The 26005-nt window shown below is 45.9% G+C and overlaps 1 protein-coding gene across 23 annotated transcripts in view; it reads right to left on the bottom strand.

Moving 5' to 3' along the window:
- zgc:110045 (uncharacterized protein LOC664755 homolog) overlaps positions 1-26005 on the bottom strand; it is a 326605-nt gene that overhangs the window by 216385 nt on the left and 84215 nt on the right. For 5 of the 23 annotated variants that reach the window (XM_038797690.1, XM_038797697.1, XM_038797706.1 and 2 more), the window contains exons 1-2: positions 4858-5049; positions 2306-2381 (exon numbers count right to left, since the gene is read on the bottom strand). The exons of 2 other annotated variants lie outside the window; for them this stretch is intronic. In XM_038797690.1, coding sequence (XP_038653618.1) covers positions 2306-2326 — 21 coding nt within the window. In that variant the 5' untranslated portion in view covers positions 2327-2381; positions 4858-5049. Of the gene's footprint in view, positions 1-2305; positions 2382-4853; positions 5056-26005 lie in introns of those variants that run through there. 16 more of the 23 variants (XM_038797709.1, XM_038797695.1, XM_038797708.1 and 13 more) reach the window with 11 other exon arrangements.

Here is a 26005-nt window from a genome sequence, read left to right as displayed (position 1 = left end):
GGGGCACACGGGGTGGGATGGTGGGTTGTTTTTTTATTATGAAAATTGTGTGAAGTGAAATGAGTGCTGTGTATATTGTAAAATGGAAAATGTCTTGTATAAAAATATTTTTTAAAAAGGAACCTTCCCCTCTAAACCCATCTTTAATTTGAACCTATTTTGATCAGAAAAGTAATAGATACTTTAAAAGTTCCCTTTGCTTACCAGTGGCCTTCAAGCCCTTCTTTTTTCTGGAGAAGTTAAATGAATAATCTAGCCCTGACGCCCACCCCCACCCATCTAAAGATATAGTCAGAGAGAGAACTGTAATTAGAGGAGTAAATACTTCTCACCATCATTCCAGCAACACAACTTCTTCCCTGATATGTAACTCCAAGCCTCTCTGATAAACTATCATAACTTTTTCATTTGCCCCAATTTACAATTTGAAAACTAAAAATAATCTTGTAATATCTGCATTTGTAACATTAGGTCAGGATCTGTAAACAACCTTGACATTTTTATCATGCCTTGTTCATTGCCCGGCTGCAATCACATCAGATCATAAACATGCAAACTTTGACTGGCATGGTGCTATAAGTTACCCGATATCCTTCCCATTCAAGCTACTTAATTATTAACTATTCTGAACAATTAACATATTAACTGTTGCTTCTCTTCCATTTCCCTAAGTTTGATAGATGGCCTAGACTTGGAGTCCAAGAAAAGGATGAGGAATGAACTCCTGAAGATGTCTTATATCTTACCCTGCTAAGTTCCAGCTCAAATATTGGCTGTAATTTTGAGGATAGACCAGTGGTTGATGCACTCAGCAGAAGTAAACAGGAGAAAGTGGTGATGGCAAAGAAAGAAAAGTATCAAGCCTCTGGAAAGGAAGTTTATTTTGCTCCTCTTCTGCAAAGAGCAGGAAAATACCCCCGAGACCTCAGTGAGAGGTTTCTGAAGGTTCTGGACTAAGCATCTAGGATTATTTCACTGAATATCATCTGGCACATAAAATTCAACTACTTATTTGTGTGAGGTTTTGATGTAGGACACTGAAACTTAGCCGTAGACAGCAGGACTGAAAAATCCAGGCCCCACCCGCCATTTTTGAAGGTTCCCAGAGTTGATCCGACTCAGTGTTGATCCAGTCTTTAATGTTGAGCAGGGTATTCTGGGAACTCTTCTGCTTTTCTTTGCAAAATATTTTGGGATATTACACATCTATTTAATCAGGCAGATGAGTCCTCAGTCTAACGTATTATCTTTTAAGACTGCATCTGCAATAATGCAGTCCTCCTTCAGTATTGAAGTGTCAGCCTGTGTTTAAATCCTGCAATTGAATCTGAGCTATTAACTAAAAAGTGAGATCACCAATGTTATGCTGAGACAGGTATAGTGTACGGCTTTATTTATTTCTGCAGCTTATCGGCTGGATTTGAGATCACCCATTAATTACTCAGATTGAAAGCATTCCTTCACCTGAAGAAGCATATAGTGGTAAGACACATACATGACTAGCATGAAGCAGGTTAGAACACTGATGCAAATGCACAAGCCAGACATATTAACCATGTACGCCATTATTGTTTCATAATTTAATGACATTATTTCAATATTGCCAGAAACAGAGAGATGTTTGCATTTTGCTTAATCTTGCACTCCTCAGGACAAATGCAGGAATGTCAAATTTCAAACAATCACTTTTTAACATAAATTTAGAGCACCCAATTATTTTTTTCCTATTAAGGAGCAATTTAGCGTGGCCAATCCACCTAGCCTGCACATCTTTGGGTGTGGGGGCGAATCCCCGCAAATACGAGGAGAATGTGCAAACTCCACACGAACAATGACCTAGAGCCCGGATCGAACCTGGGACCTCGGCGCCGTGAGGCAACAGGGTTAACCTACTGCGCCCTCGTGCTGCCCGAAATTTCAAATAATCACAACACGTTACAAGAGAAAAAGGTGCTGATTTGTTGGAAAGTCAGCTGTGATTGGCCAAGTTTTTGCAATGGAGAAAGCAATGGGAGACTATAATCCCTCCAAGCTCCCAGCTAATTCAAAAGAAACACAAGCCTTGAAAATTCCTTCTGTCTGCAGAGAACTTGTTCCTGTGAATGAATGCCATTTCTAGCAACCATATATGAGTCACATTATGTGCTTGACTGATTGTCTTAAATTGGCTGTTAGAGTGACTATTAGCACACTTAAGATTGTTCAACAAGTGCTGCCAATTGTGGAATCCCATCTAAAATCTCTGCCTATTAAGAACCAAAGGAGCATGTTGTTTAATTCAATCAGCTAAATCATAATAACTCACTGTGTAGAAATGTTTTACCATTACATCTTGAGTTCTTTGCCAAGTACCTCAAATCTGTTGCCTCTGGTTACCAAACCTGCCATTAGAAAAAGTTCATCCTTAGTAACTCTATCAAAAACCTTCATGATTTTGATTCACATTTCCCACTGGCAGCGCACCCCCACTCACAGCTTCCTGACGGCGTGGGATGGTGTCAATGGGAAAGGACGGGAAGCTAGAATCCCACCAGCAAACGGCACGCAGCTGAGAAATACACTGCGAGGAACCAGCGAATCCAGCTCTCCGTTAAGACCCGCTTTAATTTTCTGTTTTGTTTTTGTTATTCATTCATGCAAATTAGGTCATTGCTAGCAAAACCAGCATGTGTTGCCCATCCCTAATACTCTTGAGTGCCAGGTTCTTTCAAACAGCAGTTAAGGGCCAACCTTGATTTGGAGTCATACATGGGCCAGAGGAGTAAGGATATCAGATTTCCTTCACTGAAGGACATTCATGACCCCAAGATGGGTTTTCACAACAATCCAATATTATATTTTGCAATCATCAAACGTGGTGCTCACTTTGTTTTTTTTAAATTCCAGGTTTATTTAATTGTATTTAAATTTCTTCTTATAATCATGGTCCAGTTGGCAGAGTTCTGCCATGACCTCCGTGGTGAGCCTCATCAAAAACTGTCTATCTGCCATACCCAGACTTTTACCCAGATAGTAGCTAGTTTTTCTGGCTTCTAACACCTTCATTCATCTCCTACAAATAGTGCAATACCCTTTGTGAGAAAGAACTCAGTTATATTAGGGTTGTGCTGACACATCACAATTTCCCCTTTTGTTAAGGTCACAAACATTAAACATCATCTGAAATGAAATACTCTTTTGACTTCATGCTGCAATGTAATCATTAGAATGACATCCACACGGCTTAAACAAATAAAAATTTACTTTTACTCAGACTTTTTCTATTTTTAGAGGGTTATAAACTCCCATAGTAGAACTAAATATGGACTAAATGTGATTTCAGGAAATTAATAGTCACAAATGTTGGTCCCTCTGTATTATTCTGAATATACTGAATAAAACTAACTTTCAACTAAATGCTGTTGGTTAGGATTTGCCATTAATCCTAAAACCCAGATGACCCATTTTCATATATCAATACTTGCTCTTTTTTAATTCCTTGGGATTATCATTTTAAAAGATTACTAAAGGAGCTTTATTATTTAATCTATATACAGTACATATGTAGAACGGTAGCACCACGTTCTAAATAAAAATTCTGATTTGTATAAAACTTACAATATTTTAATATTTGGATTATGTAATTACTTAATAAAAGATCATTATTGATTTGAAAATAACTTGTAAATAAACAGCTGAAGGAAAGTTGTTTTTAACAAGCAAACGTAAACATCCACGGTCTATATTTTACCTTGGCACTTAAATTATTTAACCAATGCTCATATCATAACAGGAAATAAAACAAATATCCAGAACAAGTAGTTGCCTTATAAAAAGATTTGAATTTGTGAAATAAAATGAAAAAGCAAAATTTAAGTAATCCCCGGTGATCATCGTGGAAAAGATGAACAGGGAAAGCTACTGTAAAAGTCAAAGTATTTTTTAAGGGAGAGAGGTGGATCATGTTTGAGCGATATTTCATACTGTAAAACTGCACTCAATTTTTATGAGACTAAGAAAGTTTCTTGGCAGTGTTATTATTGTACTTTCGATAAGACATACAAGGAAAATTCATATAATAAAATATTTTCTCAGCAATCTCTCCGTGTAGTAAATTGCTGCTTAATGATTCAACTTCTCCAGTGAATGTAGAGCACACATTATCATGGCCCACCAAGCAGCACACTCCTACAACACATATGAATGTGTTGATTGACAACCTGCACATATACTTAGCTCAGACTGTTCATGGATTTCTCCAAAATATTAAGTTCTGATGCTTGTTCATGAAACATCATTGCAATATCACAACTTTGACACCATTTTAAGCATTTTTGTTTCGCAGTTAACAATGTTTCCCCACAATTCTGTGCATTCACTGAAGACCGCAAACAATCGTATTTAAAATAACATATTAGCTATTTTCTAGCCATTATCTTCACATCTCATTAAATAACATTGACAGCTAAGATAGTAATAATGTCTAAATGAAATGCTGTCAAAGTGACACAGCATTGTATAAGAGTTTACTCGTTCTTTTGCCAATGTTCATTTCTCTTTGCCAGTTGTACAAACAGAAATACAATCGGCCTTTGCAGTAATAGTGAAGTGCAGATTTGTGTATTTGGGAGGTAATTGGGAGAAAAGATTAACAGCATTAAAAAAATAAGTTCCTTGGGTTCACCCTCGCATTGGTCTACCGAAACATGTATTAGCCTTAAGAAACTTAAGATATTATAGAAAACGATTACTTATTCTGTTAAGAAGGTATAACTATTAGTAACAACAGTAACAAAATATAATTGCATTGAAGGCAATTTAAAAGATTTAACACTATATTAATAATACATTAAATCAAATTTAAAATTACCGACCTACCGAGATGGTTCTGTACTGTCGTCCTAGTGAAATGTAAATGCTGTCCTATTATTGCTCCTCCACTGTTAACGCAAGTGTAGTCCCTATTTGTCTGACAATTCCTAGAGTGGACAGATGGCCAGGAGCCCTAAGCCCTGCTGGTATGAAGGAAGCTTTGCTGTTCCTAGCTTAGCCCTGGGCAGATAAGCCTGAGTCAGGCACAGTGAGCTCACAACCTCTTATCCAATCATTTAAATTACTGCCACATGAGAAGATCAGCCCAAATCTGCTCAGTAAAGGACCAGAGGGCAGGACAATCGGCTTCAAAACTGACCAGGAGTAATCGTGAATGAACAATGCTTTGCAGCTATGATATTTCGGATATGAATCTTAAAAGTATCTGAGTGCTTTTGAAATAGCTGGATTTACAGGATAGAAAGCCTGTATTAAAAATTATTTTCAATTGTAACAACTGTTTTCTTACAGTGAATGTATCTAATTGGGGGAGCAAGCAGAGTCGAACATAGGTATAATGTCAGTTTACTTCCACGGGTTTCTGGCCCTGAAATAAAGGTCATGCTTTTTTGTCTGTAGAAAATGTTCCTTTTTTGAAGATAAAGAAGCATTCAGTTCAGCAATTAAATGAATAAGTAAATGAATCAGCAGAGCAGAAGTGCCAGATTTAATTACTGCTCTGAGCTAAAGTGTAACTAATTACGGGGTTCATGAACCGCATACCACAATTTTCCCTGACATGGTTGATTCTCTTGAACCAGGCAATGTCAGAAAATAAGACAGATAATAAACTCTTCAAACTAACTGAAAAGAAAACAGATGTTCAAACAGATGAATATGTTTCATTAAAAAATAATTAAATTGCATACTCTTGATAAAATCTGTTTCATCTGATTTTAGTCTATGATCATATCACTGGGATATTATTATTTGAGATAGTAAAAGAGCAAGGCTAACATTCGCGCTGTGGTAGCCCGGCCCCTTTATGTGGGTGGGTTCCATGGACTACATGACCGGCTTGGGGCCAATCACGGGGGAGAATGTGAATCCCGACCAATAGGGAGTTTGCGCGGGGCCCTGGGAGCAGGAATCCGATCAGTAGGGCCAGAGAGCCGAATTCTTAAGACCTGTTGTAAAGTGTTCTGTGTCTGTTATTTGACTGCCTTTACCTTTCATCAATAAACAACTTTGTTAACTACTGGAAGCCTCCAGTGTATGTCTCGAGCCACCACATTGGTGACGAAGTAAAAGCTTCCGATCGCAGCCTGTCGTGGATTGTGGAGGGAAAGGAAGGAACAATTGAGAAAGTAGAGAAGTTTCAACAAGAGTCAGAATCATTTAAATTGTGAGTGAAAATGCCTATCATTGGGAAACTGGACCCATTTGACCAAGGGGTTGGGGATGGGAGTCAGTACATCGAACGGCTCCGTTTTGTTTACCGCAAATGAGATCACAGGCAAAGACCTCTACGCAAAGCTGGCAGGAGGCCTTACCGATTCAAAATTGGACCTCAGTCATGCCTACCTGGAACTAGAGTTGGATTAGGAGTCTCAGGACTTAGCTGCAATGAATACCCACAAAGGCCTCTTCCAGTATACCAGACTGCCATTTGGTAGGGAATATCTTCTCCAGGGAAATCCCAAGGTGATGGTTTACCTTGATGATGTGTGAGTCACAGGCACTACACCAGAAAACATGGCCAGCGTAGAAGTATCAAAAAGGTTTTGTGATGCAGCAGTCCGCCTAAAGCACGTAAAATGTATTTTTCAGGCCTTAGAAGTGACATACCTAGAATTTTGTGTTGATGCAACAGGGTTTCACCCCCAGGAAGAAAAGATCAAGGCCATATGAGACATCCCTGCACCAAAAATGTCAGCAAGCTTAAATCCTTCCTTGGTATGGTCAATTACAATGGAAGGTTTGTTTCAAATTTAACCACAACATTGGCACCATTACACCAGCTGGTAGCAATGTAGAGAACCCAAGAGGAAACTTTCCAAGTCGTGAAGCAAGCATTAGTCTTCAATCCTTTAGTGCATTTTGACCTGAGAAAACTGATTTGTGCCCACAGATGTAAGCAAAAACCAAAAAGTTCATAGAGCTAAAAATGGGCCATACTGTGATGCTGAAAGTAGAGGTAAAAAATTGAAATCTGGAAAACACAAATCACGTCAGTCCATATTGGCAAAAAAGATGGTGATTACAAAATCTCAGATGAGAAAGTAAGAGATGTCACACATGAAATGGTGCATTTCAAGTCAACCACCCGAGAGGATTGAACCATCAGTTGCACTTGTAGCTGAAGGTAGCCATGTGAAGGACAAGAGAGAATGTAACGCTGAAGGGGCTGCAAAAAGTCCATTGGTTTACAGTGAACCCAATGCTTCTCTCAGCATTGACAATCATACTTATAATTTAGCAGCAGGCCACCCTCGAAATTTGGTTCAACGTTCATTGGTCAATCAGGAAAGACTGACGGTATTACATGAGGGACAGAACGAGACAGATATAGCAAAAGTATTGAAAGACGGAGTTGTAGGGAAACACCGGGGGCCACTGTGTTAATTACTCATTGTGTGGAGATCAGAAACTTTGAACTACTAAGCCACACTCATCTCGCATAAAACCACAGAGACTGGCTCAGTTAGGGACTGAGGAACAATGTATGCTGGATATGTTGCAGAAGCAACCAAAACCGTCGTGGTCCACAGAACGGCAAGGAGAATCTCGGAGATTGACGGCTATGTTGGAGGACGAATTGGTGCTGGCCACTCTGGACATTTGCAAACCATTAATCACTTGCGTTTATAGAGACGTCTAAAACCCAGAATGCAAGATTATTCTGTTGGAGTTTGTTATGGCAACTGCTTGATGTTAAAACTGTACATATTGCTGCAAAGGATAATGGGCTGGATTCTCCGTCCCGGGATGCCCGGATCGCATTCCCCGATGGGACAGAGAATTGGGGCAAAATTGGGATCGACACCTAAAGCAATCCACCGACCACCGGAATTGAGGTCCACACCGCGCACCAGTGGAGCATGTAAATTTATGCTAATGGGTCTCAATGACCCAGTTGCATCCATTTAACGGGCCCGAGGCACTAATCTCTGGCCCTCCATGATTCTCTGGCCCCCGCAGTAGGGTATCACGTAGGCACAGATCACTTCTGGTCTCTATCAGCGTGGCCCTGGCATAGTGGAACTCATGGTGGAGCAAAGGGAACCCCCGCAACCCCCTCCCCCAAGGAGTAGCCCCCTTGGCCCACCGTGAGGTCCACCACACTAGAGCCTGGCTAGTAGAGACCATCCGAGCCTAGCCAAGGGCAACCACCACACAATGCACTTCCTGCCCAACCCCACCCCAACACCAGTCCTCCCAAACCCCTCCCAGGGATCCCTGTAATAAGCCCCCCCCCCCCCCCCCAGAGGGGCCCCTTGTAATAGGGAGACCCCCACAGGAACCCTGTGACCATAGTTTCATTGACCGTTTTAAGATGTTATTAAAATATTAACAGTCTTTGATGTGGTTACTGGATAGATGCATGTTTGTTTTTACCATCACAGCATCAGAACTCAGATCGACCTTCTCGAAAGTGAAGCTATGGAAAGCAACAAGTCCTGACCGCCACAACCGGTCCACAAAAAATGCCATCTCCCTGGCCCTAGTCATCCCTGGAGCATCTCGACAACAAGGACTCCCACATCTGATTCATATTCATTGACTACAGCTCCACCTTGAACATCATCATCCCAGAGAAGCTCATAACCAAACTCCAAAACCTAGGACTTGGCTCTGCCCTTTGCAGCTGGATCCCCGACTTCCTGACCCATAGACCACAATCAGTAAGGATAAACAACAGTATCTCCTCCACGATAGTCCTCAACACCAGGGCCCCACAAGACTGCATACTTAGACCCCTACTATATTCCCTATACACACATGACTGTGTGGCAAACATCAGCTCCAACTCCATCTACAAGTTTGCTGATGGCACAATCTGAACCACAATGAGTCAGAGTAAAGGAGGTAGACAGAGAACCTAGTGGCATGGTGCAACGACAACAATCTCTCCCTCAATGTCAGCAAAACTAAGGAGCTTATCATCGACTTCAGGAAGCGAAGTGTCGTACACACCCCTGTCTGCTTCAATGGTGCCGAGGTGGAGATGATTGACAGTTTCAAATTCCTAGGTGTACACATCATCAACAATCTGTCCTGGTCCACCTACGTCGACGCTACGAGCAAGAAAGCACAACAATGCATATACGTCCTCAGGAAACTAAGGAAATTCGGCAGGTGCACATTGACTCTTATCAATTCTTACAGATGCACCATAGAAAGAATCCTAGCTGGCTGCATCACAGTCTGGTATGGCAACAGCTCGGCCTAAGACCATAAGAAACTACAGAGAGTCGCGAACACAGCCCAGTCCATCACGCGAACCTGCTTCCCATCTACTGACCCTGTCGACACCTCCTGCTGCTTTGGGAAAGTGGGCAGCATATTCAAAGACCCCTCCCTCGGGGTATTCTCTCTTCAAACCTCTTCCATGAGGCAGAAGATATAAAAGTCTGAGAACACGCACTAACATGTTCAAAAACAGCTTCTTCCCCACTTCTGAATGCGTCTCTTATGGACTGAACTGATCTCTCCACATCTTCTCTACTGTGTAGTACTGCACTCCGTATGCTTCACCTGATGTCCATGTCTATATATTTACATTGTGTATCTATCAAATGTCCTTTGCTGTTCATATATGGTATGATCTGAATGTTCTGTACGCAGAATACTTTTCACTGTACCTCAGTACACGTGGCAATAAATATTTAAATATATCACTTGAGCGATTTAAATATTTTTAAAATTGGGTCTTAAGTTTTTTTTCAATATTATTGGTTGTTTGAGTGACAGGTCCATTAGATTCTGAAAGGTTTGCTTTTATAATGTCCATTTCCAAAACTTCCAATACTCTTAACTGGCTCCTGACACCCATAATGGATACTAGATGAGTGGCTATGGAGGATAAATGGAGTCATGGGCAGTATGAAGGAGCATACAAAGGTACAAAGGGCATGGAGAGGGAATGAAAGGTATGGGGATGAATGTAAGGGGCATGGGGACTTGGAGGGGGAATGGAAGGCCATGGGGGTATGCGGGCGCCAGAGGAGAGCTTATTCACACCTGACCTCGACTCCCATTCTTCCCAAACATGTGATCCCCTACAAGACAAGCATGTAAGCTGATTTTCCAACCTATCTTGTGTCAGCTGATCTCTTCTGCACCACATAATTTCCCAGACAGGAAATTGGCCCCTAAATGAAGACTTTGACTTAAAATAGTCTGAGTGTGATACTTTGCATCAGTCGGGATATCCAAACCACTTTCACGTTTGGGTCTCACTAACATTTTCTCAATGTGCTACAATTACCCCTCTTACAACTCTGCAATCTGGTGAGAAAGGAAATCAGCGAGTAACTGCACAATGCTGTCTGGCACATAAGTCCTGTTTGTTGGGCAGGGCGGGAGAAAAATAATGGGTTTGCAACAGGTTGTAAGAGATTTGTGAGGCCCAGCTGACAACTTCTGCTCCTCCTAGATTAGCAATGTTCTGGAAAAAACGAAAAATAAACTTACCAGGAAAATATAAAGGATTGCTTATTAATAAATACAGAATGTAAGACTAGTAAACACTGTCTATGTTCCCTCTATTTCTTCTTGAAAGTTGATATCGAGGTTCCACAATAGGAGTACAACCTCATTGACATATTTGCACAAGTGTTGTGGATGGTCTACTGGTCAATCATTCATCACGTTGCTTGATTCAGGAGTGCAAATGGGCACACAAGGCTACGAGCAGATTTTCAACTGCTGTTTCCATATTTTACAAGCACAAATGGACAGCCGGTAATTGAAAGTCCCCCTCAATTTGTTCTCAATATTTTAAAAAAGTTTTATAAAGCATGCAACTATGGGGGACAGAAGGACAAAAATGACTAAGCACAAAATTATTCAGCATGTAAATCATGCAAGGGCAGGGAAATAAATTTAAGTGCACCTCTAAAAGTATACATTTCTTACATAAATAGACCACAATTCCAATCTTGACATCTGTCAATTATGACGATAGAAAAAATCCAGACTTTAACTTCCAATGACTACAAATGGGATACATGACGTGGAGATGTCAGTGTTGGACTGGGGTGAGCACAGTAAGAAATCTTTCAACACCAGGTTAAAGTTTGTTTCAAATCACTAGCTTTCGGAGCACTGCTCCTTCCTCAGGTGAATGAAGAGGTATGTTCCAAACATATAGAACATAGAACAGTACAGCACAGAACAGGCCCTTCGGCCCTCGATGTTGTGCCGAGCAATGATCACCCTACTCAAACCCACGTATCCACCCTATACCGGTAACCCAACAACCCCCCCCCCCCCCCCCCCCCCCTTAACCTTACTTTTTAGGACACTACGGGCAATTTAGCATGGCCAATCCACCTAACCCGCACATCTTTGGACTGTGGGAGGAAACCGGAGCACCCGGAGGAAACCCACGCACACATGGGGAGGATGTGCAGACTCCGCACAGACAGTGACCCAGCCAGGAACTGAACCGGGGACCCTGGAGCTGTGAAGCATTGACGCTAACCACCATGCTACTGTGCTGCCCCAATATATATAGACAAAGTCAAAGGTGAAAGACAATGCTTTGAATACGGGCATTTGCAGGTAATTAAGTCTTTACAGATCCAGAGATAGGGGTAACCCCAAGTTGAAGAGGTGTGAATTGTCTCAAACCAGGACAGTTGGTAGGATTTTGCAAACCCAGGCCAGATGGTGGGGGATGAATGTAATGCGACATGAATCCAAGGTCCCGGTTGATGCCGTACACGTGTGTGCAGAACTTGGCTATAAGTTTCTGTTCGGCGATTTTGTGATGTCACGTTTCCTGAAGGCCGCCTTGGAGAACGCTTACCCGGAGATCAGAGGCTGAATGCCCTTGACTGCTGAAGTGTTCCCCGACTGGAAGGGAACATTCCTGCCTGGCGATTGTCGCGCAATGTCCGTTCATCCGTTGTCGCAGCGTCTGCCTGGTCTCGCCAATGTACCACACTTCGGGACATCCTTTCCTGCAGCGAACGAGGTAGACAGCGTTGGCTGAGTCGCACGAATATGTACCACGTACATGGTGGGTGGTGTTCTCACGTGCAATGGTGGTATCCATGTCGAAGAGGCTGGGTAGTTTGCTGCAAACAATGGCTTGTTTGAAGTTGCGCGATTGTTTGAAGGCAAGTAGTGGGTCTGGGGATGACCTTGGCAAGATGTTCATCTTCATCGATGACATGTTGAAGCTGCGAAGAAGATGTTGTAGTTTCTCCGCTCTTAAAAAGACCTGGACGACGAAGGGTACTCTGTCAGTTGTGTCCCGTGTTTGTCTTCTGAGGAGGTCGGTGCGTTTTTTAGCTGTGGCACGTTGGAAACCCTTCGTCGTCCAGTACAAACACGGGACACAACCGACAGAATACCCTCCATCGTCCAGTACTTCCCCGGAGCAGAGAAACTGCGACATCTTCTTCACAGCCTTCAACTTGTCATCGATGAAGGTGAACATCTTGCCAAGGTCATTCCCACTACTTGCCTTCAAACAGCCTTCAACCCAGCCTTCAAAACAGCGACCACGGCACCACACAACCCTGCCATGGCAATCTCTGCAAGACATGCCAGAACATCGACATGGATACCACCATTACACGTGAGAACACCACCCACCAGGTACGTGGTACATACTCGTGCGACTCGGCCAACGTTGTCTAGCTCATACACTGCAGGAAAGGATGTCCCAAAGCGTGGTACATTGGCGAGTCCATGCAGATGCTCGACAACGGTTGAACAGACATCGCGCAACAATCACCAGGCAGGAATGCTCCCTTCCAGTGGGGGAACACTTCAGCAGTCAATGGCATTCAGCCTCTGATCTCTGGGTAAGAGTTCTCCAAGGCAGCCTTCAGGGTGCGTGACAAACCAAAATCGCCGAGCAGAAACTTATAGGCAAGTTCCGCACACATGAGTAGGGTCTCAACCGGGACCTTGGATTCATGTTGCATTACATTCACCCCCCACCATCTGGCCTGGGCTTGCGAAATCCTACCAACTGTCCTGGCTTGAGACAATTCACACCTCTTTAACCTGGGGTTACCCCTATCTCTGGATCTGTAAAGACTTAATTACCTGCAAATGCTCGCATTCAAAGCATTGCCATGCATCTTTGACTTTGTCTATCTATATGTTTCTGGAAGGGCTTGAGGTTCATAAGGAGGAGGTGTTAGCGATTCTGGAAAGTGTGAAAATAGATTAGTCCCCTGGGCCGGATGGGATTTATCCTAGGATTCTCTGGGAAGCTAGGGAGGAGATTGCTGAGCCTTTGGCTTTGATCTTTAAGTCATCTTTGTCTACAGGAATAGTGCCAGAAGACTGGAGGGTAGCAAATGTTATCCCCTTGTTCAAGAAGGGGAGTAGAGATAACCCCGGTAACTATAGACCAGTGAGCCTTACGTCTGTTGTGGGAAAAGTCTTGGAAAGGTTTATAAGAGATAGGATGTATAATCATCTGGAAAAGAATAATTTGATTAGAGATAGTCAACATGGTTTTGTGAAGGGTAGGTCGTGCCTCACAACTCTTATTGAGTTCTTTGAGAAGGTGACCAAACAGGTGGATGAGGGTAAAGCAGTTGATGTGGTGTATATGGATTTCAGTAAAGCGTTTGATAAGGTTCCCACGGTAGGCTATTGCAGAAAATACAGAGGCATGGGATTCAGGGTGATTTAGCAGTTTGGATCAGAAATTGGCTAGCTGATAGAAGACAAAGGGTGGTGGTTGATGGGAAATGTTCAGACTGGTGTCCAGTTACTAGTGGTGTACCACAAGGATCTGTTTTGGGGCCGCTGCTGTTTGTCATTTTTATAAATGACCTGGAGGAGGGCGTAGAAGGATGGGTGAGTAAATTTGCAGATGACACTAAAGTCGGTGGAGTTGTGGACAGTGCAGAAAGATGTTACAAGTTACAGAGGGAAGTCTTACAACACCAGGTTAAAGTCCAACAGGTTTGTTTCAAACACGAGCTTTCGGAGCACGGCTCCTTCTTCAGGTGACAATTCACCTGAAGAAGGAGCCGTGCTCCGAAAGCTCGTGTTTGAAACAAACCTGTTGGACTTTAACCTGGTGTTGTAAGACTTCTTACTGTGCTCACCCCAGTCCAACGCCGGCATCTCCACATCAAAGTTACAGAGGAACATAGATAAGCTGCAGAGCTGGGCTGACAGGTGGCAAATGGAGTTTAATGCAGAAAAGTGTGAGGTGATTCATTTTGGAAGGAATAACAGGAAGACAGAGTACTGGGCTAATGGTAAGATTCTTGGTAGTGTGGACGAGCAGAGAGATCTCGGTGTCCATGTCCATAGATCCCTGAAAGTTGCTACCCAGGTTGAGAGGGTTGTTAAGAAGGCGTACGGTGTGTTAGCTTTTATTGGTAGAGGAGTTGAGTTTCGGAGCCATGAGGTCATGTTGCAGTTGTACAAAACTCTGGTGCGGCCGCATTTGGAGTATTGCATGCAGTTCTGGTCGCCGCATTATAGGAAGGATGTGGAAGCATTGGAAAGGGTACAGAGGAGATTTACAAGGATGTTGCCTGGTATGGAGGGAAGATCTTACAAGGAAAGGCTGAAGGACTTGAGGCTGTTTTCGTTAGAGAGAAGAAGGTTAAGAGGTGACTTAATTGAGGCATACAAGATGATCAGAGGATTAGATAGGGTGGACATTGAGAGCCTTTTTCCTCGGATAGGGGACATAGCTTTAAATTGAGGGGAGATAGATATAGGACAGATGTCAGAGGTAGATTCTTTACTCAGAGAGTAGTAAGAGCTATTTGTCTAAGCCATGGCGTGTATGATTTGAAGGGCAGTTTGAAGGAGATAATGCTCTCATGACATTACTGCTGCCACCATTTTCAATGGTAGAGGTCAAGGGGGCAGTGGTGATGCCAAACTTACTTTGATAAGTTACTATAGTGTATATTGCAGCCACAGTATACTACCAATGGAAGAAGTAGATATTGCCCTGGATTTTAGTCCCACAATTCAGGGAAATTGAGTCAGGTCATTTACCCACCATGACTGCAAACCTGCTCCCATACCCGCCATAAATATTTAAATCCAAGAGACATATGTGGGCAAGGCTTGGGTCTGCTGCTGCCCTAGGTTGGAGTGTGGGTGTCAAGGTAGGGAGGGTAGGAGGTGCACCTTGATTCTCAGGAACATCGGCCCAGCTTTCCTTATAATTTTTATGCCCGCTTGCCTCCACCTCCTCACATTCCCATCTACTCCCATGCCCCCTGCATACCCTCTCATTCCACCCATGCCCCCTCCATCATGCATTCTCCATAGCCTCTCACCCAGTATGAACTAAGGACAGACATCAGACATCACCAGCAAAGAGAAGTCTTTGAAACAGATATATAAGAGTTAACCTCTCACAATCTAACAGAGGTGTCACCCAAACACACAACTGTTCACACTGGAAATAAAATATTAGACCAAGTAAAAAAATTACTCAAATCCCCTTGAGCGGTCAATCAGTTATAGAAACATCTATTCAGTAGCCATTTCAAAGACAGCTAATCTTTTTTTTTTTAAATAATTTTTATTGAAAAATTTTTTTTACATGAAAATATTTACCCCAACTAACTATAGAATATTACAAAATATTCCCTCTTAACAAATATCCCCCCCCCCGCCCGAACTCGCGCGCGCGTTGTCCCTCCCCCCCTCCCCCCTCCCCAAAAACAAACAAAGCAACACTCAACATCAAACATGAACTGCGAACAAATTTGCCCGCATTACAACCGTAAATAACCCACCACACCCGTTGTTGCCACCACCCCCTCCCCCCCCCAAAGACAGCTAATCTTTTAATAACCTCACAATCAAACTGTCATCACAGCTGAAATAAGTGGTTAATAGTTTTTGAAACAGCTGAGCTTATTATGACTATTTGGTTGGGAAAAAGGTACACCTCAATTCTCAGGAACATCAGCCCAGCTATCTTTATAATTCAGATGCCTGACCACATTCCCATCCATCCCCATACCTCCTCATACTCCCCACACCCACTGCATATCATCTTATACCACCCAAGCCCCCTCAATCCACCCCTACCCATTCATTCTTCATAGCCTTCCACCAGTATGATCTATGGGCAGACATCTGACATCACCATTAAAGAGAAGTGTAGCGCTAAAAATTACCGTTTCCCCGGGGGTTGTAGCTGGTCGTCCTGCTGGAGGCGATACCTCTGCTGAACAGGAAATGACGCAGCTCATCGCTCATGAACGAGGATCCCCTGTCACCGTGGATGTAGTCGGGGAAACCGAACAGGGCGAAAATGGAATCCAGGGCCTTGATGACGGTGGCAGACGTCATATCCGGGCATGGGATAGCGAAGGGGAACCTAGAAAATTCATCAACCAGACTAAGGATGTAGGTGTTGCAATCGGTGGAGGGGAGGGGCTCTTTAAAGTCTACGCTGAGGCGTTCAAAGGGGCGGGACGCTTTCACTAGGCGCGCGCGATCTGGCTGGTAGAAGTGTGGCTTGCACTCGGCACAGATCTGGCAGTCTCTGGTGACTGTCCGTACTTCCTCGACGGAGTAGGGCAGATTGCGGGCTTTGATTAGATGGTACAAGCGAGTGACCCCCGGATGGCAAAGGCTCTCGTGCAAGGCACGGAGCTGGTTCACTTGTGCGCTGGCACATGTACCTCGGGAGAGGGCGTCTGGGGGCTCGTTGAGCTTGCCGGGGCGATACAAAATCTCGTAGTTGAAGGTGGAGAGCTCGATTCTCCACCGCAAAATTTTGTCATTCTTGATCTTGCCCCGCTGCGTGTTGTTGAACATGAAGGCTACCGACCGTTGGTCAGTGAGGAGAGTGAATCTCCTGCCGGCCAGGTAATGCCTCCAGTGACGCACAGCTTCAACGATTGCCTGGGCCTCCTTTTCAACAGAGGAATGCCGAATTTCGGAGGCATGAAAAGAATGCCACGTGTCTGCCTGCCTGATTCAGCGTGGCGGCAAGTGCGACATCTGAAGCATCGCTTTCTACTTGGAAGGGCAGTGTCTCGTCTACTGTGTGCATCCCGGCCCTGGCTATGTCTGCTCTAATACGGGCGAAGGCCTGTTGTGCCTTGGCCGAGAGGGGACAATGTGTGGACTGGAAAAGTGGGCGGGCCTTGTCCGCGTATTGTGGGACCCACTGGGCGTAATTAGAAAAGAACCCAATGCAGCGTCTGAGGGCCTTGGGGGCAGTGGGGGAGGGGGAGCTCCATGAGGGGGCGCATGCGGTTGGGGTCGGGCCCCAGTAGTCCGTTTTGGACTACGTAGCCGAGGGTGGCTAAGCGGTCTGTGCGGAACACGCACTTCTCCTTGTTGTACGTGAGATTAAGGAGCGATGCGGTGTGGAGGAATTTAGAAAGGTTGGCATCATGGTCCTGCTGGTCATGGCCACAGATGGTGACATTGTCGAGGTGCGGGAAGGTGGCCTGTAGTCCGTACCAATCAACCATTCGGTCCATTTCTCGTTGAAATACCGAGACTCCATTCGTGATGCCGAAGGGAACCCTACGAAATTGGTACACACGACCGTCTGCCTCGAAGGCAGTGTAGGGACGGTCCAATTTACGGATGGGGAGCTGGTGGTAGGCGGATTTCAGGTCAATAGTAGAGAAGACCCGGTACTGTGCAATCTGATTGACCATATCAGAAATGTGGGGGAGGGGGTACGCGTCGTGCTGAGTGTACCGGTTGATGGTCTGGCTGCAGTCCACAACCATCCTGTGCTTCTCCCCGGTCTTAACCACTACCACCTGGGCTCTCCAAGGGCTGTTGCTGGCCTCGATGATACCCTCCCGAAGCAGCCGCTGGACTTCGGACCTGATGAAGGCCTTGTCCTGGGTGCTGTACCGTCTGCTCCTGGTGGCGATGGGCTTGCAGTCTGCAGTCAGATTGGCAAAGAGTGAGGGAGGCTCGACCTTGAGGGTCGCGAGGCCGCAAACGGTGCGGGGAGGTAGGGGTCCTCCGAATTTGAGGGTGAGGCTCTGGAGATTGCACTGGAAATCCAGGCCTAGTAAGATTGACGCGCAGAGGTTGGGGAGAATGTACAGACGAAAACGGTCGAATTCCACGCCCTGTGCAGTTAGTTTAACCAGGCAGAAACCCCGGAGCGGGACAGAGGGGACCCGGAGGCGAGAGAGAAATGCCGGTTGGCGGGATGGATCACAAGGGAATAGGGCCTTACCGTGTCCGGGTGGACGAAGCTCTCGGTGCTCCCGGAGTCGATGAGGCAGGAGGTCACGTGGCCGTTGACCAGCACCGATGTGGAAGAGGGTGCCAGGTTGCGAGGACGCGACTGATCGAGCGTAACGGAGGCGAGTAGCAGGCGATCGGCGGTCGGGTCAGATGAGTCCGGCGAGGAGCGGTAGCGACACATGTCCCGTGGCCCCGTCCCAGGGGGAGGACAAAATGGCGGCGTCTGGAGTACCTGTGGGTAAAATGGTGGCGCCCATGGAGCGCACGTTGTGGGGTCGGGACAAAATGGTGGCACCCATGGAACGCACATGGCGGTGGTGGATGAAGATGGCGGCGCCCATAGAGCGCACGTGGCGGGGGCGGCAAAAGATGGCGGCGCCCACTGATCGCACGTGGGGTCGGGGAAGCGGACGGCGGGGCCCATTGAGCGAGCGGCTGAGGCGAGGGGACCGGGGACGCGATAGCGGCAACCGTCCGGGACTGACACACCGCTGCAAAGTGGCCTTTCTTGCCACAAGCTTTGCAGGTCGCGGTGCGGGCCTGGCAGCGCAGGCGGGGGTGCTTCTGCTGACCGCAGAAGTAACAGTGGGGACCGCCAGGGAGCGCAATGCGACGAGCAGCGCAGGCGTAGTGCATGGGGGCGGCTGCTGTGGGGGCCGTTTGCGGGGTCCACGAGGGGTAGGATGGGTGGGCCTGGGGTGCAGTTTGCGGGGTCCACGAGGGGTAGGACGGGTGGGCCGAGTGGCTAGCGGAGTAAGATCGCGTACTACGGGAGGCGGCCGTCATGGAAAGCGCCAGTGCCTTTGCGGCCGCGAGGTCGGGGGCGGCCCCTTCCAGCAGTCGTTGCCAGATGGTGTCCGATGCAATGCCTGTAACAAAGGCATCGCGCATGAGTAGGTCAGAGTGTTCCGTGGCTGTGAGGGCCCGGCAGTCGCAGTCTCGTACCTAAGGTATAAGGGCCCTCCAGAAGTCCTCAATCGACTAACCCGGCTGCTGGACGCGTGTAAAGAGTTGATGTCTCGCAAACAGGGTGTTCGCCGACTGTGCATAGTTCTCCTTGAGCAGTTCCATAGCTGTGGTGTAGTCAGTCGCATCTCGAATTAGCGGAAAGACACTGGAGCTAAGTCTGGAGTACAGGAGTTGCTTTGAGTTGATGTCTGAGCCTCCGTCGGGGGAAGGTCCGCTGAAGAGATGTAGGCCTCGAAGACTGCCAGCCAGTGAACAAAGTCTTTTCTGGCGTGAGGCGACTGCGGATCCAGCTGCAGACGGTCAGGGTTGATTCTGATGTCCATGGTGACCGGAAAATCACACAGCAATAAATTGTAGCGCTAACAATTATACTCAAAGACGAGAGAGTAGTACAATAGAGGCTTTATTGCTGTGCGATGCTATTCCTCCATCTGCAACTGTAGATTAGGGTCTGAGTGACTCACACGCATATTTATACACAAGCTCCCTGTGGGCGGAGCTAGCCGGCAGGGGCTTACCGGAGGAACCTGTATTACAGGTACAGGCATACATCCCCCTACTGCAAGTACACATCACTACAGTGGTTACATCACCACATGAAGTATTTCAAAAGTCAACCTCTCACCATCTAATAGATTTGTCACTCAAACACACAACTGTTCACACTGGCAATAAAACATTAGACCCAATGAAAAATTTATAAGATAGCATCTAATAATAACATTTAAGTTGTCAAAACATTTAACACTTACCTGTCAAAATGTTCCTGACTCCTCAGCAGGTTTTCTCCAAGGTTCACATACTGTCAAACAAGACGGGTTTTCAGAAATTCTCCAAGACCGCCTAACCTGAGGTACCCGTCTCAGAAAACCAGCAGAGGGCTTCCTCCAGGTTGCTCAGGTGTTCCCGTTCCATGGTTCCGGAGACCAGGATGTTATCCAAGTAGACCACCACATTCAGAAGCCCACTCAGGATGTTCTCCATTATGCTAAAAAATTATGAAAGCCATTGGCACTTCAAGCAGCAGTCTCATGTATTTGTAGAAGCCGCTGTGGGTATTAATAGTTACGTAACGCCTGGAATCAGGATCCAGCTCCAGCTGGAGATAAGCGTGGCTCAAGCCGAACTTGGAAAAGGCACGATCCCAGCTAACTTTATGTATAGGTCTTCTATTGCATTGCATACCTGTCCATAAGGGATGTCCTGCTGATGGTCAATTTATAATCACCACACAGGTGTTCAGTTTTGTCAGGTTGAAGTGCAAGGACTACTGCCGTTGCCCAGTCGGCAAACCGCACCGGTCGGACGATCCCAAGGCCTTCCAGTTGGCTACGTTTGTCCTCGACCTTCCCCAGCAGTGCATAGGGGACCAGGCGTGCCCAGAAGGCTGGGCCTCGGGGCTCACATATATTATGGCCATTGCACCTTTAATTGTTCCCAGGCCTTCCTGGAAAACTTCAATGTACTTCCGCAACACTTCATAAAGTCCTCCGGTGACAGTCAAACTGGAGGCTTTGTAGCCAGTCGCAGCCCAGCAGACTCGGTCCGGGGCCCTTCACTGGCCACCTAAAATGGCCTCCCGCAAAGGATGCTGGGAAAGTAGGCAAAGTTCAGGAACAGACAGGCTGCAGCCCAGACTTTGTAAAGTAACACAAGAAAAAGGCCAACTCCAGGCCATCCCAGGAACAATAGAACTATCCTGTCAATCACACTTGCTTACCAGACACAGTGGCACCTAAGCTCCTTATTTGGGAGGGCCTACCTGTCTCCAACACTTGCAGGCATGGCTACTGAGTGCCCACCCCAAAATCGATGTGGCAACCCCGATTGGCTTGATCGATCAGGGTAATTGAACTCTGATACCCAGCGCAGCACGGTAGCACAACACAGTTGCTTCACGGCTCCAGGGTCTCAGGTTCGATTCCCGGCTTGGGTCACTGTCTGTGCGGAGTCTGCACGTTCTTTCCGTGTCTGCATGGGTTTCCTCCTGGTGCTCCGGTTTCCTCCCACAGTCCAAAGATGTGCAGGTTAGGTAGATTGGCCATGCTCAATTGCCCCTTAGTGTCCACAAAGGTTAGGTGGGGTTACTGGGTTATGGGGATAGGGTGGAGGTGTGGGGTGTTCTTTCCAAGGGTCGGTGCAGACTCCTTCTGCACTGTAAATTCTATGTTTACATCTATGTCTAACCCTGATCAATTGAAAAATGAAATGAAAATCGCTTATTGTCACAAGTAGGCTTCAATGAAGTTACTGTGAAAAGCCCCTAGTCGCTACATTCCGACGCCTGTTCGGGGAGGCTGGTACGGGAAGGCCGGTACGATTGACAATGAGCCAGAGAACGCCCACCAAAGTGCACAAAATCCACGCAGGTTAAAAGGTGCTGCACCACCTTAGAACCTCTCTCTGCAGCAGCAACAAACAACGGTGACTATTCACCGGCATGGAGAAAGACCATCACCCGACCAACTGAAGGAAGACTAGAGGCAGGAACAGACCAGACCAAGGACTGAACATAGAGGACGACAACATTCTGGATACAGATAAAGGCTAATATCTGTCCGGTACTTGCTAGTCACTCTGAAGTTAAGTTAAGATCTTGTGCGTACTAGCTTTGTAGTTTGACTTAAGTGTGTGCGTGATTGATTAACAGTAACATTTGTGTGATAGTAAATAAATAGTGAATTATTCTATGAAACAGACTTGTAGTCATTTGTCCACCATATACGGTTTCAGACACACTGTGGTTTAGGCATGTGGTAGTATGACTAGGGGTATTACGGTATCTGGGAGTGCGAGCTGCCATTGGTGCAGAGGGCTCGCTGCCCATTGGCCCAAGTATCGTGTCCTCTGTACTCTCATTGGTCGAGAGGAAGGTAGCTCCGCCTATGAGGAGGGGTATAAGAACCCGTATTAAATGAGACTAGAACATGGCAAGCGATGTCTGTTCCCAATAGTGCTTTCGAAAAACAATCTTTAAAAAAAACAATGCACCCCTACTAATGAAAACATTGCATGGTAAAATATATTCGATGCTATGCTTTCCCAGAAGTTGAATACAATCATGCTAAGGATAGCAATCCAGTCATGATGAAAGGAAAGAGGACAGGATCCCTATATTTCAGTGCTGGATCAGATCTACATACCAACTAATGCACAGATATTAATACCAGAATACCATAAAAATCTGATTACCTACACAACTGCCAGAAAAACATCTCGGCTGTAGGGGAAAATCTTCGTTCCAAATCAAATCATTTTAAACTCCACATCACCCAGAAGGAGATGCTGTTCATTTCCACAGAGATTTATGCCATTGTTCCATAGTTTCTGGAGGTCTTATGCCAAAGCTATGGCAGGTGATCAGGAGAACTCAGAACAAATTCAGCTCCTTGATAAGAGAAAGAGATCTCAATGGATCAATACAGCAAATGGCATGGTGCTAATCCATACAAATCAGGGAAAATCTTCGGTTCAATCTTGAATTGGGCAACATTTTCAGGCTCTGTTGACCGCGGGCGTAAAATATGGCCACTAGTTCTAGCAAGAGGGCTACAACAGGTTTTACCGTGGCAAGATCTCAGTTTGAGATCTTCCCTGCTCCCTGTCGGCGACATCATCAGGTTCACGTCCAGCGAGGGAGTAAACCTGATTACCATGCATTTGAATGCACTTAAATATTCAAAAACAGCTTAACGCCATTGCTTCCAGGATCATCAGATGTTCTGACGCACTGGTGTGACATAATGTGGCGGAAATCACTACTGATTTCTAAAAACAGAAACCAGTCGCGATCACCACACTGTGATCCCAGAGGTGAGTATAGCCCGTTTGCTGAGGGGTATGGTCTGGTAATGCCCGGGCAGTCCCCTGGACCTGCCCCAGGGGATAGTGCCTACAACCTGGTGGTGCCAAGCTGGCACAACTAGACTGTCCCCTTGGCAGTGCCAGCCTGACTATGCCAACTTGGCACAGCAAGGTTGTTGGCATGACCCCCTGGAGAAGGTCCAGGGTGCAGGGCCAGATGGTGGGGCATCTACAGAATCGCAATGTGGCGGTTCCCATTATGTTGGGGGTGGTGGGGAGGATGATGGTGATGGCGGGGGTCCTGTATGGTAACTTGGTGGGGTGGGGGGGGTGGGGGGAGACTTACAAGGGGAGGGGGTTGCCGCAATGCTGGAGAGGATGGAAGTAGGGATTGGGTCACCCTGGTGCCTGCATGTTTTGGTGAGCAGGGGGAGCGGGTGACCCGACCATTGAGTGGTGGGAGGAGGCTGGCTCTTTGTGTTGGAGGATTGGGGGCATTCCCCTTCACTGCCAGGGGTCCTGATGTCCAAGGAGGGGGAGCCCTTTAACTTCACTTTGAGATCCGGGCGGCCTTTAAAAGCTGAATCCCAGCTTTGCCAGCGAGTTTAGAACCACCCTACCCAAGCTAGCAGTGTAATCCTCGCCACACAGAGTGCCACCAACGAGTTTCACACTGCTTTTCTTGACAGATCCAGCACTCTGTGCAATTTTAGGAAAGTTCCATCCCATGTTAAATTAATTACCCTCAACCAGGATAGCTGATGAGTTTAATATATTCAGGCTGTAACCTGGAACTGCTTACTGAGGTATAGACTAGACATAATTTACAACATAGGGATCAAACATGATATCAATCAATAATATGCCATTTTATGTTCAAAAGGACATGGAACTCAAAATTGTTTAATCTACGCTATTCAATGAAAAATAACTGCAGTATTTTTCAACAAAAAATATATTTTATATCACTTGACTTTGATGTAAAGTCAGATAGTTCATAAATGATTCCAGCAATGGGGTTTTGGGGCCTCGCTTACATTTCAAAGCAGGTGATTTTATAAGAATTTTGCTCTAAGAACAGCATTATTCCCAAATTAAAGCTGTGTTGGACAGTTCCTGCAGTGGCTCCCTTGCCTTTGATTATTCCACATATCTACTGTAATGTGGTGTGAAGTTGGGTTAGTCCTATTCTGCATAATTCACTTTGTGAAGAAAAGGACAAAACTTCTTGCACCCCAGCACAGCCTAATTCCCTCCAAACAGTTGGACCGTGTTGTCCAACCTATCCCTTGTGCAAAAGTTTACACAGAAAAACACCTTTGACCACAAGCCCACATCACAGTCATCTGTGATGTGACTCCTGATCCACAGCAATGTGGCTGACTCATAAATGCCCTCTGAACAGGCCTAGCAAGCCACTCAGTTGTATCAAACTGCTTCAAAGGCAATAAAAAGGGAATAAACCAGACAGTCCACCTGACATCAATCTGAGCACTGGAAATGACAGCGTTATACCAAGCCCTATTGGCCCTGTAAAGTCCTCCTTGCTAACATTTAAGGGCTTGTGCCAAAATTAAGAGAGCTGTTTCGAAGACTAAACAGGCAACAGATTAAAAACTAGTCAAGCAAAGTCCCAGACACCACTATCACCATCCCTGGCTATGTCGTGTCCCACTGGACAGACCCAGCAGAGGTGGTGGCACAGGAGTATACAGTCGGGAGTGAATTGCCTTGGGAGCCCTCAACATCGACTCCGGACCCCATGAAGTCTCATGGCTTCTGGTCAAATATGGGCTTTTCACAGTAACTTCATTTGAAGCCTACTCGTGACAATAAGCGATTTTCATTTCATTTCATTTTCAAATCTCCTGCTGATTATCATGTGCTGTCCACCATCAGCTGACGAATCAGTAGTCCTCAATGTTGAACATCACTTGGAGGAAGCACGGAGGGTGGCAAGTATTCTGGATGGGGGATTTCAACGTCCATCACTAAGAGTGACTCGGCACTACCACCTCAGACTGAGTTGGCCAGGTCCTAAAGGATATAGCTGCTAGACTGGGACTGCAGCAGGTGGTAAAGGGACCAACAAGAGGGAAAATCATACTAGACCTCATCTTCACCAACCTGCCTGCCACAGGTGAATCTGCCCTTGACTGTATCGGTGGGAGTGCCCACCACAGAGCCCATGTAAAGACAAAGACTCATCTTAACATTGAGGATACCCTCCATCTTGTGTATCATTACCATTGTGCTAAATGGGATAGACTTGCGGCAGGTCTAGCAACTCAAGATTGGGCATCCATGAGGCGCTGTGGGCCATTAGCAGCAGCAGAATTGTGCTCAGCTACAATCTGTAACCTCATGGTCAGACATAATGCCAATTCTGCCACTACCACTAAATCAGGGGATCAACCCTGGTTCAATGAAGAATGCAGGACGGCATGCTAGGAGCAACATCAGGCATACCAAAAAAATGAAGTGTCAACCTGGTGAAGCTACAACACAGAACTACTTGTGTGCCAAACAACATAAGTGATAGACAGAGCTAAGCAATCCCACAACCAACGGATCAGATATAAGCTCAGCAGTCCCGCCATACCCAGTCATAAATGGTGGTGGACAATTGAACAATTCACTGGAGGAGGTGGCTCCACAAATACCCCCTCCTCAATGATAGAATTGCCCAACACATCAGTGCAAAACACCAAAGGTTGAAGCATTCGCAATAATCTTCAGTCAGAAGTGCTGAGTGAATGATCCATCTTGGTCTCCTCCAGAGGTCCCCAGCATCACAGATGTCAGCCTTCAGCCAATTCAATTCACTCCACATGATATCAAGAAATGACTAACGGCACTGGATACTGCAAAGGCTATGGGCCCTGATGATATTCTGGCAATAGTACTGAAGACTTGTGCTCCAGAACTGGCCAATCCCCTAGCCAAGCTGTTCCAGTACAGCTACAACACTGGCATCTACCCAGCAATATCGAAAATTGCCAAGGTGTGTCGTGCACACAAAAAGCAG

The sequence above is a fragment of the Scyliorhinus canicula genome, chromosome 5, assembly GCF_902713615.1.
Source record: "Scyliorhinus canicula chromosome 5, sScyCan1.1, whole genome shotgun sequence".
NCBI lineage: Eukaryota > Metazoa > Chordata > Chondrichthyes > Carcharhiniformes > Scyliorhinidae > Scyliorhinus > Scyliorhinus canicula.
The sequence above is the reverse complement of the archived record's forward strand: the minus strand, read 5'-3'. Positions and strand labels throughout refer to the sequence as shown.